Genomic DNA, 20902 nt, shown 5'->3' on the forward strand with positions numbered 1-20902 from the left:
TTTTCGATATGAAAAACCATCAGAATTAGGGCTGCCTCTATCTCTTAACTCTTTCCGTTGCTCATCTCATAAATTTAAATCCATACAAAACAGTAGAGTTTGATGAATATGATTCGCTTCACATTCTACCTAAGTACAAGCCTAAGCTTAACTAGAAAAAGTGCACATATATTTTTCTTATGCACGTATACTTAGAAGTACTCTTCTTCTCACAAGGAGATTCCTATTTTCTGATGCTGTTCAGGGAGAGTATTGTCGATGAGGTTAGCCCAGTCGGGAACGCGAGGATCTTTAACATATGTGTCTCTGCTGAGAGAGCGAGTGTTTATCAGATCTGTGCCCCCGAAGATGGCCCCACCGAGCCAGGCAATGTAGTTTTCTTTTGCAGGAGCCGTGTGGAACTTGAACTCTTTGAGGAAACACTTATCCTTGTACAACGGCTGCTTGATGAGGTAATCGAGTTCTGTTTTCAGCCGAGATTTGATGCCGGGCAACATTGCTGTGCCGCCCGTGAGGAGAATGGATTCCGAGAGTGGGATTCTTGTGTCGATGGGGCACTTGAGTATAGAGTCCAGGATGATGTTCCCGAGGGCGAGGTTGTCGTTATCGCGAGGGAACATGATCTCCGCAGCCAGCTCTCTCGTGCGGCCCGATATTGTGAGGGTGGTGTGACCGTGGAGAGGGTAGGACACGGAGGGGGCTGGGCTGGGTGGGGATCCGTCCGCCCATTGCTCCGAGCGCTCCATTGTTGTCACGAAACATGTTTTAACTGAAATAAATTTAAATACTTTAATTTAAAAAAAGAAAATGGAAGATACAATACAAAGTTGATTAAGAGTCCTACTCGCTATTATATCTGAGGTCTTTTGAACAGTTAAATTTATTTTAATAGGTATTATTCAAATATCGTTTATACTACCCATATTAATTTTTAACAATATTTATTTATTTATCAACATATAATATATATATTTATTTCATTTATACATAAGTTTCAGCAATTTTGCTGAAAATTATTGCAACATAGAGGGAAAACACTTTTGAGAAGAGTTATGGAATATAGGGCTTATGCCACTTTACACACATATAACATTCATACGTGTGTAAAGTGGCCACTAAAACAAGCCAATGAGAGGTCATAAGCATTGTTAATGCCCAGACTTCCGTATTCCCTTCTTGAAAACTCTCTCTGTTGCAATAAATTTGATAACTCCCTAAGGAGTAAATTCCAGCTTTGTTTACAAACATTTGGACATACTCAAAATACTGTCGAATATCGATTTATTTATTTATTTGATACTTCACAAGAATACATTATATATTTGAATCAACAATGTATTCCTCACTGGGAAAACCTGTGCCGAGGAAGACATTTTACATAAATACACAATAAATAATTGATTTTAGATTGAAAAATGTATTGTTACAAATCTCGTTACAAGGTACCTTGGATTTTTCATTTTTGATAAAAAGAAATATTTGCGTTCTTATGATTTACCCAAATATTTAATTTTGAGGGCCATTTTCAACGAGTTGCAAATAACTCACTATTAGAAAATGGAATCGAGTTGGGGTAGAGTGGGATTCGAACCACGGACCTTTGGTTTGTGAGTCCGAGACACTAGCCATGGGCCCACAACCCGATCAATTTGTTAGATTGTCTTTAATATTTTTGTATACCCTTAACCGATAAACAAATAACACCATAAACAGGTAAATAATAAATACAGATTAATATTTTAACCAACTATATGATTTCTAAATTAAATCAATTAAATATTGGGTAAAATAAAAACCCACCGAAATCAAACAAGAGTTTAATTTTTTTGAAAAACATAGAATATAAAGTTTATATTTGAAGCACTAACTTTGTGGTTATTCATTATAATAAAATAAATAAAACAACTTTGTTTTTAACCACTAATTTTTATTTTTCACCGACCGGTTTCAAAGCAAACAAGCTTCTTTGTCAAGGTTTAAGTTACGTAAAAACAAAGTTGTTTTATTTATTTTAACATAGAATATATTCAGAAAATGAAATTTTGAAAGTTATTAAGCGAAAGACAATGTCAGAACTAGTAATGTTTTTTTTAAATTGTATATTTTTACAATGTGTGCGTATTGGAACGATATTGGGATTGATAAATAAATAGCAACTTTTTTATTCTACCTCCCTTTTTCACTTGCCATAACTTCACTTAATTAATTATCATATATCAATCAATTCTGGAAGATTTTAGCTGCATTCTTTAGAGATTTTAGGCAAAAGGCTTTTTCCAGGAGGGTTGGCAACCCTAGTTACAGATAGAATACCTTTGATATCTTCGATAACTTTATCGGAGAGGTTCAATTGACTGGAGTTATCTTCGTCCATCAGTTGTCGCAGACGCTGGTGCATGCAGCGCGCGGCCAGGGCCTGCGCTGCCCAACCCTTGAGGACCGGCACTCCGTGGACCACGGGAGTCACGAGGGCCTCCTCGTAGCCGAGGTCTACCACGAGGCAGGTGGCCGCGCCCAGGGACATGACTGCCACCAGCGGTGCTGGGGCAAACAGCACTGAGGACACCTTGAAACATACTGAATCTATGACTAATTGGAATAATACATACTCGTAACACAATTGTTTTTCTTCTTTCCGGAGCGGAATCCGGAGAAGCGTGTGGTTTTATTATTAAACTGTAATAAGCACTCAAATAAAACTGCATTCCTTTACTGTCTTATTTTATCACATTTATGCAAAAACTAATTATTATAAATATGACTAAATGTTATTAAATATTCGTATATAACAAACAAACAAACAAACCATCACGCCGTTTCTCCGTAAGGGTAGGCAGAGAGGATAGAACGCCACAACACTCTATCTTTGCATACAGATCTCGCTTCCTCTACATTCATACATCTTCTCATGCACGCGCGCCGATTATTCCGACTTTCGACATGTCCATCTTTAAGTATTTGTTGGATTTGGTCATGCCATGTCTTTCTCGGTCTTCCTCTATTTCTGCATCCATCAACATTCGCATTGTAAATATTCTTAGCCGTTCTCTCGCTGTCCATTCGTTCTACACGTCCAAACCAGCGCAGAGCTCCTTTCTTGATTTTGTCGATAATGCTTGTCTCAGCCTTACATAATGTACGGATCTCAACATTTGTGCATCTATCGTACATAGTTTTACCACACATTCGCCTGAGAGATCGCATTTCGACAGCATTCAGCCTACTTTCATTCCTGTTTTTCCAAGTCCATACTTCGCTCCCATACATCAGGGATGGGACCAGGACTCCGTTGTGAACTGCCAATTTTGCCTCTTGTGACAAGCATTTATTTGCCAAGGTCGATTTAAGTGCACCGTTCACTCTGTTCCCGGCACTTACCCTCCTTTCAATATCTTTCTCAGTCATTCCATCCCTAGTGAACATACTTCCCACTTATATATAACCACTTATATATATATACTAAATGTATTATTACTAATTGTAATATAAATAAATATATTGTATATACTTAATAAAATATACTTAATGTATATACTTAATAAAATTTAGTCAAATGATTGACCACAAAGTTAATGCTTCAAACATTAATAATATATAATGAATATTTTATTTCTTTTATTTTTTTTCTTTCTTTTCATAAAAGTTAATAATTTTTATTAATATAATATACATAATATGCAAGTTATCTCTACATTGTAATATTAAAATGAATATGTGACACTATTTAGCCATTTTACTGGAGTGAAAATGATTATTATTACAAGGAAACTAGAAAACAGTGATAGTACTGATGATGCATATTCAATTGATCACAAAGAGATCGCAGGGCAGGGTACAATGTGAGATTTTAAATGTTTTATTACACTTGTTTTGCAGACTTATTTTTAAATATGTTTTAATTTTTGCTAAATTAAAAACATATTTAGTAAGTATGAGGAAACTGAAGAAAGACTTTAGAATTGTTAACTAATAATAAAGATAAAAGGGATACTAACTCAGGCTCATATTTATTATGCTGCGGTTCTTGAGAAGCCGTGTACATGAGCCAAACGGGAAGGTCGTTCACAACTAGGATTAACGCACAAAGATTTTCAGATTACTTTCCGTTAACGGACCGAGAACAAGCGGAAGAGAACTTGAGATGTTACACGCGGAGTAATTTCAGAAAAACAAAACTTTGTGTCATAATGTTAATATTTATTTTGTGAATCAAATATTACTTAAAAAGTGTTAATACATACGCATTCATCAAAACTTATAATAATAATTAATCATAATTATGGATAACTTATATAGCGCCATTTTCGTAATATAATACCTCAAGGGCGCTTTACAAAGTGATTATATAAAGATATAAATTTAATTTTAACTTTTTAATTTAAGATAAATAATGTAATGTAGTAACTTACCTCAAAATGACAAAAGAGCACTTTTGCCAGGGTATCTCTGAATATTGTCGGACTTAGAAGTGATTCCACTATAATAACTTTTCTATCCTTCGGGCTCACAAGCACGTGCCTGTAAAAAAATAGCACTCATACTTACGATGATTTTATTATTTTGTAATTAATAAGTTAATCATTTATAATTATTAATAAATTATATTTTACATGCCACATTAAAATTATAAAATTACCTAAAATACAAGAGGTGTATAAATTCTACCAAAGTATTATACAACTCTTCAATGGATTTGAATTGGAAAACACTTTTCACTTCCTTTGTTTTTGGGCACGTGTACTCGGATGGAATAATACATCTTGGCGATGCTTCCCCGGTAAAACCGAACCTTAAAGTAAAAAAAAAAACACCATTAATTAGAAAATGCCACACGAATGTAGGTAGAAAAGCCTTTTTACACTTACTTGGTATACGCGGCGCCAATATCTAACACAACTGCCTGTTTTTCGTGAATAAGAGCTATTCCTTCATATAGCGGCATTTTAAATCGTTGACTTCTATCTCACGCTCATGCAAAAATTTTAAAAATTAAAAAATGTTGCATATTTTTTCCAAACAGCCAGGAACGACCCGACAAATGTGTCAACAGCGTCAAAGTGACAGTTCACGACCATGGATTCGGATTCAAGTAGGTACATAAATTAATTTATTTGCATAGAGGGCGCTCCCATAAAGCATTAAACACACCTCTATGGTTCAATTTATTTGAACGGAATTATTTTACGAAATTTGAATTGAATAATGTTTCACAATGGCTATTTTATTAGGTACCCACGTGCATTTATTATTTGATTGTCAAGTAAGCGAACATCAGCGAACATACTCCTCCACATTGTGGGAATTTAGGACATACAATTTTCACATTTGGATGAGTACTCAGGGAATCAAAATATTCTTGCATTTTCATTTTATTTAAATTAAATCGATTTGATTACTACAGCTAGCAACGCCCAATGACACCCTTCAGTTAATTTCTACGTTAGATATACTAAGAATATTTATGCAGTTAACAATATATTAAAATATACATATATTATATGATATAAAATTGTGGTCCCGTAGTATCATTACAGGCTCACGGATCGGAGGTTCGAATCACGCTCTACCAAAAGTTATTTATGACTTCAAGTTCATAGTTCGAAGAATTGTAATACTTGGTTAAATCATGAGAGAATTTTTTTTTTGAATACCTAATATGTTTAAATTTTTAGAACTATCCTATATGGGTGGGAATCTTGGCACCTTACCAAAACTCAAAACATCAAACTTCTGAGTTTTGGGAGTAAGTGCTTGAAGAGAATATTAGGCATAAGGTGGTTTGATTTTATAATTAACACTGAAGTTCGAGAATGGACGCAGCAGCCTCTTATAAAAAGTGTTTTGAAGATATAGCTGTGGACCTGGCTTGGATGTGCTGCGTGTGCCTCAAGAGAATCAAGGCCATGTTGCCTTATCTTTACACCTACGGGATCTCGCCGTCCTGGAAGGCCGTCGAAGACAATCTTTCGGCTTTATTCGGTGCAACTAAGGGACACGGGATTGATGTGGGAGGAAGCGAGAATGCTGGCTGGCGATAGGATCTCCTAGAAGCCCCGGTGATGTCCACATGCTCCACCTAAGAGCGAATGTGGAAAAACAAAAAAATTCTGCTGTATTGGCCCAATTTTGCTATGTTTTTGGCAAACTGGAGAATGTTATTAATTTCTTGGTAAAAAATACGAGTTTACTGATTTTAAGGCAACCCTGGCATCCATTTAGGTGTCTTCTCCTATCCCAAAGAAATGTAAAATACCTATTACCGTAAAAAAATAATTTATAATAGAAAAAAACATATATTCGATATTATAATAATAATAAATCTTTATTAACCATAATATATCTTCTTCTTCTTGCAGTGCGTTGTCAGGTCCCCCCAATGTTGGCGATCACTACAGCGAAAGCATCTCGGTCCTGCACTACTCTTGTATTCAGCAGCCAAGACAACTGCTTATTGGATGTACTCGCCATGGTGATTCCTGGAAAAAGATGACCAGAGTGGTTTCCCGTTGCCTTCTCTGGTGGATTTTTCTGTCGGGGTTACCTTCCCTTAGCTGGTTGGTTCTGGTTTGGAGGCTCCAGAAACTCGCTTTTCATCCTCTCGTTATCTGCTGTGATCACACCGTTATGAGTGTGATCCCATTGCCCAGGGTTCGCGACGTAGACACTAACGAGTAGGACTAGTGAATAGTGTTGCCGGTGGAATGCAGTTGGGCGTTCCCAGCATTTTATAGAATCACACCCTTCAGCAAGATGTGACTCACTGCGACCCTACTGACAGTTTGAGCCCCAACCATAATAAATACAATGTGATAAATACATTTTTTTTCCTGATATTTCTTAAATAAAACAAAGGTATACACAGTTAAATGGCGGAATTATTGCCACCAGAAATTTCTTACTCTGGCCAAAAACAAATAATAAATACAATAATAAAAAAAGAAGAAAAAAATGTTTAGAAAATACAAACAGTAAAAACATCATATTGGTTATGGTGTCTATTGCTAACGTTATTTACATTAAATACATTTTATTTCATTAAATTGCATCTTCCAAATATTAATTTAAAACAGAAACATTTATTTATTAGAAACAGTTTTAACACTATACTATTTTTTACGTTTTTTTTTTTTTCATTTTTTGTGCACCACAACAGGCCTAATTACAGTGGTGAATTACATCACAGAGTACCCAGGCTTGAGAAAAATCACATTTTTATTTTTGTGTTCCGCCGGGAATCGAACCCGGAACCTTCCGTGCGTGAGTCAAGCGTCTTGACCACTACACCACGGAAGCCGCCGTTGGGTAGTGAACACAGAACCTTAATTACCCAACAGTAAAAGTTTTAGCTTTTAAATTTATTTCAACAGAGAGGGAAAACGTTTTTGAGAAGGGAGTATGGAAGTTTAGGCATTAACAGGGTTTATGACCTGTCATTGGCTGGTTTAAGTGGCCACTTTATACACTGTGTAACATTCACCATTCTGCCTATGTTTGAACATCCACATTTCCTCAACTCTTCCATCTGTTGACTTTTGTGAAGTAAAAGAGCTGAAACCTTTATCACGTGGGTGAGATTCATCCGGCTGAACCAAATCACCTACTAGGCAACGCCTGAAAACAATTTTTCAATTTTTATATTTCATCTTTTACCAGGTAGTAATTCAACAATGTTTGAGTATGTCCAAATGCTGTCATTTGGACATACTCAAACATTGTCTGCAAGCATTTGGACATACTCAAACATTGTTGAAAGTTTTAGCTCTTTAACTTCGAAACGTCAACAGATTGACGGAAGAGTGGAAGGAATAGGAATAGGAAAAGCCTTTGTGGGATTTTTTGTTTACTATTAATATGTATTTCATTGCTTTGTAATTATGCTTTATTTTTCAATACTCTGTTTTATCACTTATATTTACTGTAAAAAAACAAAAAAATTTAACTAAAAAAAAATAAAAAATTGAGGTGTTCAAATATTTGAACACCTATATTGAATGCATATATATTTAATATGTATTGAATGGTGAATGTTACATAGCGTGTAGAGTGGCTACTTAAACCAGCCAATGACAGGTCATAAGCCCTGTGGAGCCTAGACATCTATATTCCCTTCTGTAAAATGTTCTTCATGTCTTTTGTAATGTGTTGATATAACTCAGGCATTTTCCAAAATATTTTACAAATTTAGAAAAACCATCCATTATTTGAAAATATTAATTAAGTAAAGGATTAATTGAATAGTATTAAAAAAAACATAATTTATTGAAAAAGGGTTTATTTTTTGTACAAAAAAAATTGTAAATGTAAAATACAAACAATAATATTATATTTCTAATCAATAAAATATTTTTAAGTACGTCATAATAAATAATAATTTAGCGATTAATTAACACAGCACGAGTCGTGTAACATATAAAAAAAATAATAAGAGAAAAACAATATCAAAAATAATATTGTGCAAACTATTTATTAAAGTTAATCGCAAAATTAATAATTCATGAGAGCTTGTAAATTATGCAAATATTTTCGCGTAAAAGATTAAGACTATGCAAAATTTATTAGGGCCTTGTTATGGATTTCTTTTCCATTAATTTTGATATTTTGTGCTGTAAATGCCACAAAGGTTGTCAGTTTTACACATCAGATAAAATATTGACGTGAAAACATTTACTGAGCTTGATCTCAGAAATTCACATGTTTTGCACATGTTACAGGGAATAAGATGACAATAGGTACAAGTATAAATTAATAATTTGAAGTAACAATAGAGATTATAAATATTTATTACCATAAATAAATGTCTTCAAACATAATAGACCAAAGTGATAAAATAATCTATCACTTAGATAGTGTAACAACAAACTTGAAATACCATAAATTTCAATTGCGCTAAGCGAGGTTTAAGTACATGAACACTATGCTGTGAAGTCATGGTGTATTATGCAGATTATTTAATCTTGAATGTAAATTATTTTATTTGTAAAAAAGATAAACAAAAGGTATATTGTCATTTATTTTTGAAAGGAACAAAATTATCATTTTTGAAATATAATTTAATAGAAATAGATACTGATATTTTATATACGTAGGTAATGTAACATTTTTTTAAATCAAGCTGCTTCAAAAATGATCATACAATATATAATATTTTACTGAAACAGGACACAAATTTTAGGTTCATCTTAAAATATAATATAATCATATGAGATTTTTTATTCAATATAATATTTAAAACAAACAAACCATCACCCCGTTTACTTGTAAGGGTTGGCAGAGAGGATAGAACGCCACATGTATATCACTCTTTGAATACAAACCACACATTCTCCACATTCATACATCTTCTCATGCATGGACACCGATTATTTGGACTTTTGAAATGTACATCTTTAAGTATTTGTTGGATTTGCTTATGCCATGTCTTTCTCGGTTTTCCTCATTTTCAGCATCTATCAACATTAGAATTGTAAATCTTTTCAGCCGTCCATTCGCTCATGTCTAAAACCAACACACAACTCCTTTCTTGATTTTGTCGATAATGCTTATCTCAGCCTTACATAATGCGCGGATCTCGAAATTTGCTCACCTATCGCCCATCGCACATTGAAAGCATTCAGTTTTTCTTTTTTTTTTTTTATCAATTTTATTTGTTACAATTAAGTAAACTAAAATATTACACATAAAGAATTTGTATATTTAATACTACAAATGTTAATTATATTAATTTCTACAAAATAAATATCTCAATCAATAAATGAATAATATATTCATAAACAAAAAAATAGTCACATTTTAACCCTCAGAACAAGATACACTAGATATAAAAAGATATGCTCCAGGCCTAATATTGATCCTCCCATAGTTCAGATTTTTGCATGCGCACAGCAAATTAAATGTCTTGGTCATTTTATTATTTACAAAAAACGAACTATTTTTTTTATGCAATAAATCATGCTTTATTGATATAATGTTGGAATATTGATATATTCCAACAAACATATTGATTAACCTAGCCAGGTCGAAGAGGGGGAGTCGAATCCTCCATAGATCAATTTTAATTCGATAACTCGAGTATTATTAGAGCTATTTATTTACTCTATATTTTTGGTAATTTTGAAAATAACAGAAAAAAAACCTTTTCCTTTTTTAGTTTTCAATTTTATAAATCATATTAAAAAAAATCATAAATAATGCAATGGACGATTTTTCGTCAAGTACATTAGCATTCAGCGAGTTAACAAAATTAATAAAATACACGAATGAGTAAAAAATATGTAAGCGATAACATTAATAAATTATTGCACGATCATAAACACATCCAACTTTTTACTCTTGTGACGTTATATACAAGCAGGCGCTGGGGTCGTTTGGTCCCCTCGTTCGAATCATGTGCAATTTTTCAATGCTTAGTGAGGAAAAGGTTTACTTCTTCAAATGACACTAAATTTCTATAAATACTTATTTATATATTAATACTTGAAGTACTAATTTTGCGAGTTCTATGTCATAGTCATGCATCAACACATATCTGTCTTTCCGCTTACTTGTAAAGTTGTTGAGTTGTAGATTTACACATTTTATCTATTTATTTTATTTACATCTGGGGTATTCTGGATCTTCTCTACCCCCTAGGGAGTGATATTCATTTGGGTGTTCACTTTTTTCAACTCATTGGTGGTCACATATATAATTCCAATATTCTGAATAAATTTGGTTTATTTGTCCCTATCTTCAACAAAGGCAACACAGGTTGTTTTACCTAGCACGATGTAGAACCAACCTGCCAATGGTTATGCCAGTAGGTAGAGCAATCGTGTTATTCAATCGTATCGCCTCGGATGTCGATATATTTCATGACAGTGGGATTTCTCTTAGGAAGGCAATTTCCAAATTGTAATATGTATGTCCATTTTACATGACTTTTTTTTTCTCTTTTCTATTTAATAAATCTAATGTATATATTTTGTAATATACTGAGAATGAATTGGATACACTGTAATGTTCTCAATGTAACTAAAAAATAAATAAATACATGAAATTAATTTGAAGATTTAAATTTCTTTAATGCGATGACACTTTGCTTCATATAATGGCCACACTGATCATTAAACGTCAAATGATGTAAAAAACTGCTTCAAAAACGGAAATAAAACTTATACTGTTTGATCAATTCAACCTAATTAAGTGTTTTGGGTAATGCTTAAGGTCGCAATAATGTTCTAAATCTGTTAAGTTTGATTTCACGGGTTCATATTTTTTGACGTTTAATCATCAGCAAGGCCATATATGAAGCAAAAATTAGCTGCAAGGAAAAAATAAATATCCCCAAATTAAGCACTCTCTAGGGGATAGAGAAGCTTCATAATTGTACCCCTGAAAGTTTAAATAATATACAATATTGTTACTCTCCTCGCTACACGGTCTCTATGAGTCAGGCCTGTTTGCCCCTTTCTGCGTTAGCTTGGTGAGCGCCGGGAGCTGGGGGAAACTGCTCTTGGTGGGCGCCGGGTTGAGGCGGGAACTCAGGAACACGAAGGCATCGTACAGCGACAGTCGCTCCATGGCGCTCACATCAAAGTGCCGGAGTTTCTCCCGCGTACACCAGTTGCACGCCTTACTTATTGTGTTCTCCTCTAGCTTGGGATCTGGCTGCCCGGTGCGGTTACCGACCACTATTATTGTAGCCTAGTAAATACAACAAACCAAAATTAATATTGCATTAAACACAATACAAATAAAATTATTTAAAGCACAGAGTTTTTTAATTTTAATTTTTTAAAAGAGCACTATATACTTGTTCTATACAATCTCTGCATTATAAGCAAAAAAAATTGGTTGGAATATGGAAGTCTAGGCATTTACAGAGCTTATGACCTGTCATTGGCTGGTTTAAGTGACCACTTTACACACTGTGTAACATTCACCATTCGGCCCATGTTCAAACATTTAATGATGTAGGTAAGATTCATGTTACTGAATTATTTCACCTACTAGGCCACGCCTGAAAATAATTTTTGAATTCTCATACTTCTCATACCAGTTAGGTTAATCAACAATGTTTTGAGTATGTCCAAATATTTGTAGACAGGCTGCATTTCCTCCCCGGGGAGTTAATGAAGTGTCTATGCATTATTATGTTAGCGTATAGACGCTAAGATAATAATCACTGAATAGATAATACACTATATCTGTGATAATAATGAATATGAAGGATAAATGTGAGCGGTGCGGTTGGGGGATTTTGCTTTCCTTATTCGTCACACGTCCTTGAAGTTTTATAATTGTATGGAAGTCTGATTAATATATTTATTTATTTATATATTCATTCAAAATTACACCCGTTTAAATATAAGTGAACTTATTAAGGCTTTTTGGGCTGTGCCCATGTCAAGCCATAATAATTAACAATAAAAAATACATAGTAAATTAATTAGACTAAAATATAATGACACGAGACGCAATATAATAAAAATCCAGAAAAAAAGGTATAAGTAATAAATAATAAAATTTCAAAGAATACAATTTAAAAAAGATAATCAGACATAAATATTAAAATGTAAATTATAAATTATATAAATTTAGATTCATACATAATCAAATATACAAAATAACGGTATCATTGTAATCAACAAAATAATAATATAATACTAAAATATAGTAGTATTGAAAAAAAAAACAAAATAATAGTATCACTGAAATCAACAGAAAAAGAATATATATATAAAAACATAATTGAAATGATAATTGAGATATGATAGTAGATTGAGATAGTCTGTTACACTTACACACATCAAAATACGCAGACATATTCATTCTTCTAAGGCCAAGAGAGTATTTGCACAGGCCGAAGCGGCTCTCCTTAGAGAGAGAATAAACAACACCCGCTTTGAATTAGACAAAATGTCGAGAAGCCTGTATGAATTACATCTGCGACTTGGAGCTACACTTTCATATAAACATTTTAAGAAAATTGATGAAATAACATACTGCCAGTCAGCGAGAAGCAAGTTGTCAACCGAAAACGCGCAAAAAAAGAAATTCCAAGAAATGGAAAATAAGAAAATTAAAAATGTAACCAAACTGGACTCCGATAAAGTGGTGTTGAATTTATCTAGTCAAATTCTTAACAAAGACGCAATATCGGTACTCAACAAAGGACTTAACTTTGCTATAACGCCAAAAACCGTCCCAGTAGACGACATTATATGTGGAGTGGAAACGGCACTAAAAAAGACCCCTACAGCAATAGCGGAAGAAATCCGACAAGACAGGTGCCAGATATTAAGAAAAGCGAAATTACCGCCATCGAATATAACAAAATCAGAGCGCGCAGCTCTAAGAGAATCACGAGAGAATAAGGATATTCTCATACTACCGGCGGACAAAGGAAACGCGACGGTAATACTGGACCAACAAGCATACTCGAATAAAATACACGATTTATTGAAAAGTTACACCTATGAAAAATTAAAGAAGAATCCAACAGATAAAATCGACAGGAAAATGAGAGAATTGGTAAAACAATCAAGCATTCCTAAGGAGGACCATTGGAAATTGTTTATGCAAGCCTCCAAAACCCCGGCGCTCTACGGATTACCTAAAGTGCATAAAGAAGGCACTCCGCTGAGGCCAATAGTAAGCGCGATAGGGGCGCCGACATATGAGCTATCACAATATCTAGCGGGGCTTTTACAAGTGCACACAGGAAAGACGTCGTCCTTTATAAAGGCCTCACCTCACTTTGTAAGCATAATAAAAGAATTAAATGTCTCAGAAGGAGACATCCTTGTCAGTTTCGATGTAGTATCATTGTTTACTAATGTCCCAATAACTGATTCAATTTTTGATAAGGACATGTGTGCCTTATTTGAATATTGTTTGACAAATGGATATTTCTCTTTTGAAAAGGAAATTTATAAACAGATAGAAGGAGTAACTATAGGTAATCCACTTTCGGCCGTAAAAGCGAATTTTTTCATGGAGAGCTTTGAAATTACCGCTTTGGATACTGCTCCCTTCGTTTCCAAAGTCTGGCGGCGTTACGTGATGATGTTTTTGTGATATGGGATCATGGATCAGATAAACTTAAAGTGTTCCTAGAACACCTGAATAGAATATTTCATAGTCCCTAGACTGGTACCTAAAGCGAAAGACTGATCATCTTACCCTCATGTAGCAAAAAATGATCAAGATACGCTGCGATTGGTGTACCAATGCAGTGCCCTAAGCACCATTAGGTGTGGAAAGGGAATGATGATGAAAAGTAAGGAGCTTTCCTCAAAGGACGAAGATATATCTTTTGGTCCAATTATTTAAAAATTACAACTAAAATATAAGAATATTCACATGTGTAGATAGATAGCTCCTAAAACTAGTGATCTGTTGGTTATTGGCAAAACGTTTTTGTGAATTTAGTTTTACATATCAAACCGTATCAGATATTCATTTAGTTTTATGAGTTCAACAAATAAATTGACTTACATCTTTCTTATCTTTGTTTCTTTCGATATCCTTGTGTAAGTACATGAGCAGGGTCTGAGACTCCGGTTTACAGGTGTCGTACACGAGAACGTAGCCATCCGCAAAGGCCATGTAATGTTTCTGTAGTCCGTGGAAGCTTGAAGGGGACGAACTCTCCAGAGCTGGAGCGGTCAGACCTGCCGTGTCATAGAAACACAACCTCTCCTTAGTCCCCCTGTCGGTCTCTATATTCGCCACATAAATATCTTCTATAGTGGGGTAAAACTCCGATGAACGAGTAACATTGCCATAAATTAGCTGCTCTAGAATGGCAGTTTTGCCGACACTTTTCATTCCACATATCACAACTTTACTCGTTTTACCCATAGTATTACAAAAGGAATGCTTCAGAATCTAATTAATCAATTAATAATGTTATGTTAATTTAATGCTAAGATGTACCGTTACTCGCATATAATCGTTTCGTGGCAGTCAAACTCATACTAAGCATATTTGAACTGTCAAATTTTAGATCTGTTTGCACGTTTTTATATTGTCAAGTGACTTGTAAGCTGAATTGTCTTTTGAAAATATATTCTTAAAAACCCAATCTCTACTTCTATTTTGAAACTGACTGGAATCAGCTGTCAAAAATCACAACAAAAAATCAAAATACTTATTTATATTTATTTACATAACATTTTATTATGCACAAGACGCGGCCTAAATGTTCGCTGAGTTCGCTCTCTTTCTAATATAAGTACTAATAGAGCGAGTACGATACATTTTGACAACACTGTTAATTTATTTTGTTCATTTTATCTGTCAGTGGTGACAAGTGACAACTCGTGAAAACATGGCAGACTCCGGCGAATGTAAGTTGTCGAAAAATAAAAACAAGTATTCTGTTTTACTACCCACGTACAACGAAAAAGAAAATTTACCCATAATAATATGGCTAATCGTCAAATACATGGATGGAATGTAAGTTTATTTTTCAACATTTAGGTTATAATAATGACTAACGAAAAGTTTATCATTACAGTTGCATTATTACTTTGATCCTCTTTATACAGTTATTATTAAACAACCACTTAATTTCTGACCATTATAAGACACATTATTAATACAATAATGATACTCGACTCAGTTAGAACATTACTCATTGCTCTTTACATCTTGTTTATATTTGTCTCATGTTCCTTTATAATCCTGAAATGGTTTATTTTGTTTTAGAAATGTTGACTACGAAATTATAATAATTGATGATGGCAGCCCGGATGGAACTCAAATAGCGGCTAAAAAGCTACAGCAGATCTACGGAGATAAGAAGATTGTGTTGCGACCACGGGAAAAGAAGTTGGGACTTGGAACTGCCTACGTGCACGGAATTCAGCACGCTACCGGAAACTTCATCATCATTATGGATGCTGATCTGAGCCATCATGTAAATATGTTTTTTTATCTACTCATCCCTTTGTGCTGTGTTCTTCGCACTCAAGGTGTTTTGGATCAACATATTTGATGGTGCTGCATGTGCTGGAATGAAATGGTAGCAAATATTGTAAAGGAAACACGATGCAATAACTAAGATAAAATCAATCTGCATCTGAATGGCTATGAAAATCTAAGTTCATTCAACCAGTAAAGTTTTTTTAACATGGTATTGTTATGGTTTCTTGTTTTTATTTGGATAATCAACAGTAGTTTCAAAAGTTATGTTACAAAAAGATATATAATTGAGGAATTTTTACAAAAACACTCAAATAAAATATGACATTAAAAAAAGCTATTGCCAAATAGTTATTATTTAATAACTGCTTGGGAAATAAAAAAATAATATGAGAAAAGGTGAAATTGACATTATACAACAGAGATAAAGAACATTTTAGAGAAGGGAATATAGAAGTCCAGGCATCCACAGGGGTTATGGCCTGTCTTTTTTCAGGCGTTACCTAGTATGTTGGTTAAATAATTCAATCATATGAATCTCATCCGCAACAATAAAGGTTTCACCTCTTTAACTTCACAAACATCAACACATGGAAAAATCGAAGGAATATAGATGTTCAAATATAGGCAGAATGGTGAATGTTACACAGTGTGTAAAGTGGCTACTTAAACCAGCCAATGCCTAGACTTCTATATTCCCTTCTCTAAAATGTTTTTCATCTCTGTTGTATTATGTTAATATTAACAGCTCCCTAGGAGGTTGACTCCAGTCCTTGTCTACAAAAATTTGGACAAACTCAAAACATAGGTGAAATTAAAACAAAAACAGAATTCTATTGATAAATAAATTTATTCTTATAATGATGTACCTATATAAATGAAAGAAAAATATTTTATGGCTAGTGAAAATAATGTTTTCCATTTAATATAGTGAAACTTGTATTTTTTACTATGCTTAATTATGTAACGCGCAGCTGAAACGTGTACCTACTATTTTTGTCAATGCATCGCTGTCATGGTCCCACAACATTACTCCTCTAACATCGCAGCTGACCAGCTACCCTTATGCGTCTCATCCCCCGTGAAGGCCTGGAGAAAATCACGCTCACTGAAATATTCACCTATAAAAGGTCATGCACCAGCCTCAGAAGGCAGAGTTGTTTATCTCAGCTCCCATACCGCTCCGCTAGCTTGCAGGGACAGTCATAGTGCAATTCAAGTATAGAGTTCATCTCCTCAGCTACCAGACCGCTCCCTTATCTGGGACAATCATGGTACTGGGAAATGATTCAGCACTCCAGAAGGCTTATCCCACGGTGGTTTGCCTAAGCTGCAAATAACAGCTTCCGTACATTAAAATAGCTCGCGTACTTAGTCAGCTTTCCTGAGATTATTCTTGACGAACTTCAGTAAAGGGTCACATAATACTCACCGGGTAATGAATTTAAATGCGCGCCCTTTCATTGGGTCCTTCCGCACTGACTAGCTCGGTGGTTCTATCAATTGTCATAATGGATGAAGTGCTTGAGCATAATCTTGACACCGTATGTTCTTCCTTCACCCAGTCCAGTGTACGGTCAGAAATCTCAGTACAAAGAGGATTCCGGTGATTCTCAATCCGTGAAGCCTGTGATTGCCCAACTATTTTAATAATTGGAGACATGAGTGGATGAAGGTGTTGTGTGACAAATTTTTAAAAATGTGCTTATTTTGCATAAGTGAATATTTTATGTTCATCCCTTTCTCATAAAGCCAACTACACCATCAAAAAGTAGCAGAAAAAACTATTTTGAAAGTGAATGAAGGTGATATTTTATCAATAATTGTACTGGTGTTTATAACTTTAACCCCAGATATCTCTGTTTTTTGTTATTGTAATTGTATTGTATAACACCTTTATCCGCTCATGTCTTTGATTATTATTTGTTTAATCGCTCATTGCTGTTTTTATCTAATTTACTGAACTCAAACCCTTGGATAAATTACTTCAATAAAATATACCTACTGACAATTATGTGTGTTTTCTATAATAATTTGTTTATTTATTTATTTACATGCATTAGTTTTCTGTACATTATTTGAGACATAAGTCCCAACTCCATGGGACTAAAAGTCCTGTGTTGAGATGGGACGTGCAATTAGTTGACACAGACACATGAGCATATCACCACAAATATACAGGGCTATTGGTAACTCGACGTATCCCCGGTAGGACAAAGTAGGTGTACACAAATGCAAGAAATTAAAGTAACCCAATGTATGGCCGAATGTTAATAGTTTCTGAGATATTTGGAATTTAGCGATTTTATGAAAAATACCCATTTTTGGGGGTTAGTGAGAAAATAAAAAAGAAATGGTTTATTGAATGTCTTTGAAATATATTTTTATTTATAGGTGACCCAGTAACAAAGATTAATAAGCAATAAAATATCTTAAAACATTTATAATTTAATTACTATGACTAATAATGTTTTTAATTTTATTGAAAAATTTTATGTTATTTGCTCTAAAAATTTATACAGTTTAAAAAAACACTATGATACTCTACATAAAAATTATTTAAAAAAATTTTGCATTTTATAATTCCAAATATCTCAGAAACTATTAATTTAAGTTTTATTCCACTTTTATTTATAATTTTTACTAGTGACCGGGTTGAATGAATGAAACATGAGTTTCAATTGTAGATCTTTCTAAGATATATGTATGTATTGCAGCCTAAGTTCATTCCCGAAATGATAGCTCTGCAGCAGACCGAGGATCTGGACGTGGTGTCCGGGACTCGGTACGTTGGTACTGGAGGTGTGAGCGGGTGGGACTTCCGAAGGAAACTCGTGAGTCGCGGAGCCAACTTCTTGTCCCAGCTCCTCCTCAGGCCCCGAGCTTCCGACCTAACTGGATCTTTCCGGTGAGTCATCCATCAAACTCTGATTTTATTCTATGTAATATTGTTATCAAATCAGTCTGATGGATTGTTTTTAAAAGCTACTCTTAGGTAAAAATCCTGAAAAGGGAAATCAAACAGAGATAAGTTCCCGTCATAGTGTATTCCGTTGTTAGTGCTTTCACCTACCTTACTAGAGGTCCGGGTTCACTTCCTGGCAAGGTTGACATGAAATAATTGTTTGAAAGGTGGTTTTGCTTTGCAATACCTAAAGCGTAAGACTAATCACATACCAATGCGTGCCCTTTGCACCATTAGGTTTGGATAGGTGTATGATATAAGTGATAATTAAAAACTCTGTCTCTAAATTTGAGCAAGTAGTAATGTTTTCCAATGATTATTAGAAGTAAAAGTATGTATTTTATTGTCATGTCCTACGGTGGTCGAGACCCCGTGTTTGTTTTTTGATGATGGTCACTTTCAATTAGTCATCAATAACAATTTAGAAAATGGAAATCAAGACTACAGCAAATAATCATTTTAATTCTTCAATATTGAAGTATAAAAGTTGCCCACATTTCAAAATATTTGAATTATTTGCAGTACAGCTGGGCCTCCTTTGAATAAATAAGATGCTTTTTGTCTTAATAGGACATTTAATATAAATATATATATCGCACCTTTTAGACCGATCTCTAATTTCAATCACAGGTTGTGATCTTACCCCTAGTATAAATGTTAAACTACTGGGTTTTCATTTAGATTCAGATCTTTCTCTTCATTCTCAGATCAATAAAACGGTAAGTGCTGGTTTCTTCCATCTCCGACAGATCAAATCCGTGCGGAGAAATATTCCTATAGATGCAACTAAAGCTCTTGTAAATGCTTATGTCGTTTCGCGCCTAGATTACTGTAATGAAATATACGCAAATCTCCCAAAATATCAAAATAATTAACTTCAATCTGTTTTCAATGCAGCAGGAAGGCTTAATACGGTAGTAAAAAATATTCTCACATCTCACAACATCTTCGAGATTTGCACTGGTTAAAAAGCCCAGAGAGAACAAAATACAAGCTTTGCTGGACAGTATTCAAATCCCTTCATGAAATGGCTCCAAAATACCATCGGAACTTTGTATTAGGGAAAATACACGTCAAAGAAAATCTACTCTTAGGTCAACATTTGATTCAGGAAGAGGAAAACTTGTCGAAATCCGGCACTCCCCAAACACTAGATTTGGAGATCGTGCTTTTGCCGCTGCCGGCCCCTCTGCCTGGAACCAATTGCCTTCAAACTTACGAATCATCGACAGTCCCAGTCAGATCAGATCACAACTAAAATTCCACTTCTTTAGACTATCATACCCTCAATTTTAAATCTGGAAATATAATATCTCACTATAGTTTAATTAGAATGTAAGTTTAGGTATACAATTGTAAAGCGCCCTTAAGGTGATTTTTCACAAAAATGGCACTATATAAATCAGCCAAATATTATTATTATTATTATTATCATTTCAGGCTTTACAAAAAAGACAAATTGCTGAAAATCATAAACAACTGTGTGTCAAAAGGATATGTATTCCAAATGGAAATGATTATAAGGTAAAAAATCTCTTTATTTATTTATTTCGGTTATTTGCAGGATAAACATGACATTGTTTTTATATTCATGTCCTGGCATGCTAGAAATAAAATCAACGTTAAGTCTGGACTTTTTTATGTTCTTGTTTGAACTTCAATCGAAGAGTTATAAATGACTACATAATTGATTGAAATACTTTTATATATGTGTTATATTTCTTAGGAAGTGGATCCTTTATTTAGTTTAACATTTTTTCACAGAGCTCGCCAGTTAAACTACACAATTGGAGAAGTCCCAATCACATTTGTTGACAGAGTTTATGGGGAGTCGAAACTAGGAGGATCAGAAATAGTACAGTTTGTTAAAGCTCTGTTATACCTTTTTGCTACCACGTAATCCATTTTTTTATTAAATGTCATGTCAAGCGTTACATTCTGTATGTTTACATTCCATAAATTGTATTGTTGTTTGAATTATATTTCGTAATATTTCACGAGTTGTTGTTAATCTTTTCTTGGATGAAT

At 34.0% G+C, this 20902-nt stretch overlaps 3 protein-coding genes across 3 annotated transcripts; 1 reads left to right on the forward strand and 2 right to left on the reverse strand.

The window, feature by feature from the left end:
• On the reverse strand, positions 1–5058 carry Arp10 (Actin-related protein 10). The gene is made up of 5 exons (XM_088231604.1): positions 4866–5058; positions 4637–4789; positions 4410–4518; positions 2314–2566; positions 1–769 (listed from the first exon to the last, which is right to left on the reverse strand). Exons 1-5 carry the CDS (start codon positions 4940–4942, stop codon positions 210–212), a joined length of 1152 nt encoding a protein of 383 aa, XP_088087730.1. The 5' UTR covers positions 4943–5058; the 3' UTR covers positions 1–209.
• Positions 5059–8596: 3538 nt separating this feature from the next.
• kappaB-Ras (NFKB inhibitor interacting Ras like 1) lies at positions 8597–14844 on the reverse strand. The gene is made up of 2 exons (XM_088231595.1): positions 14479–14844; positions 8597–11682 (listed from the first exon to the last, which is right to left on the reverse strand). Exons 1-2 carry the CDS (start codon positions 14842–14844, stop codon positions 11422–11424), a joined length of 627 nt encoding a protein of 208 aa, XP_088087721.1. The 3' UTR covers positions 8597–11421.
• Dpm1 (Dolichyl-phosphate mannosyltransferase subunit 1) lies at positions 14497–20871 on the forward strand. Its single transcript, XM_088231594.1, has 5 exons — positions 14497–15441; positions 15694–15904; positions 18627–18817; positions 20315–20398; positions 20639–20871. The coding sequence occupies exons 1-5, from the start codon at positions 15314–15316 to the stop codon at positions 20772–20774; spliced, it is 750 nt and encodes a 249-aa protein (XP_088087720.1). The 5' UTR covers positions 14497–15313; the 3' UTR covers positions 20775–20871.
• Positions 20872–20902: the final 31 nt, after the last annotated feature.

The sequence above is a fragment of the Micrasema longulum genome, unplaced genomic scaffold, assembly GCF_059751315.1.
Source record: "Micrasema longulum isolate JH-2025_06_02 unplaced genomic scaffold, ASM5975131v1 h1tg000896l, whole genome shotgun sequence".
NCBI lineage: Eukaryota > Metazoa > Arthropoda > Insecta > Trichoptera > Brachycentridae > Micrasema > Micrasema longulum.

Excerpts from the sequence above, each read along its gene's own strand:
- Dpm1 (XM_088231594.1), top strand. The coding sequence starts at position 15,314 with ATGGCAGACTCCGGCGAATGTAAGTTGTCGAAAAATAAAAACAAGTAT. Across the intron at positions 18,818-20,314 it reads GACCTAACTGGATCTTTCCG|GCTTTACAAAAAAGACAAAT; the intron begins GTGAGTCATCCA and ends TTATCATTTCAG. Across the intron at positions 20,399-20,638 it reads CAAATGGAAATGATTATAAG|AGCTCGCCAGTTAAACTACA; the intron begins GTAAAAAATCTC and ends ATTTTTTCACAG.
- Arp10 (XM_088231604.1), bottom strand. The coding sequence starts at position 4,942 with ATGCCGCTATATGAAGGAATAGCTCTTATTCACGAAAAACAGGCAGTT. Across the intron at positions 4,790-4,865 it reads ATTGGCGCCGCGTATACCAA|GTTCGGTTTTACCGGGGAAG; the intron begins GTAAGTGTAAAA and ends TTTTACTTTAAG. Across the intron at positions 2,567-4,409 it reads TGCTCTTTTGTCATTTTGAG|GTGTCCTCAGTGCTGTTTGC; the intron begins GTAAGTTACTAC and ends GTATGTTTCAAG.
- kappaB-Ras (XM_088231595.1), bottom strand. The coding sequence starts at position 14,844 with ATGGGTAAAACGAGTAAAGTTGTGATATGTGGAATGAAAAGTGTCGGC. Across the intron at positions 11,683-14,478 it reads GAAACAAAGATAAGAAAGAT|GCTACAATAATAGTGGTCGG; the intron begins GTAAGTCAATTT and ends TGTATTTACTAG.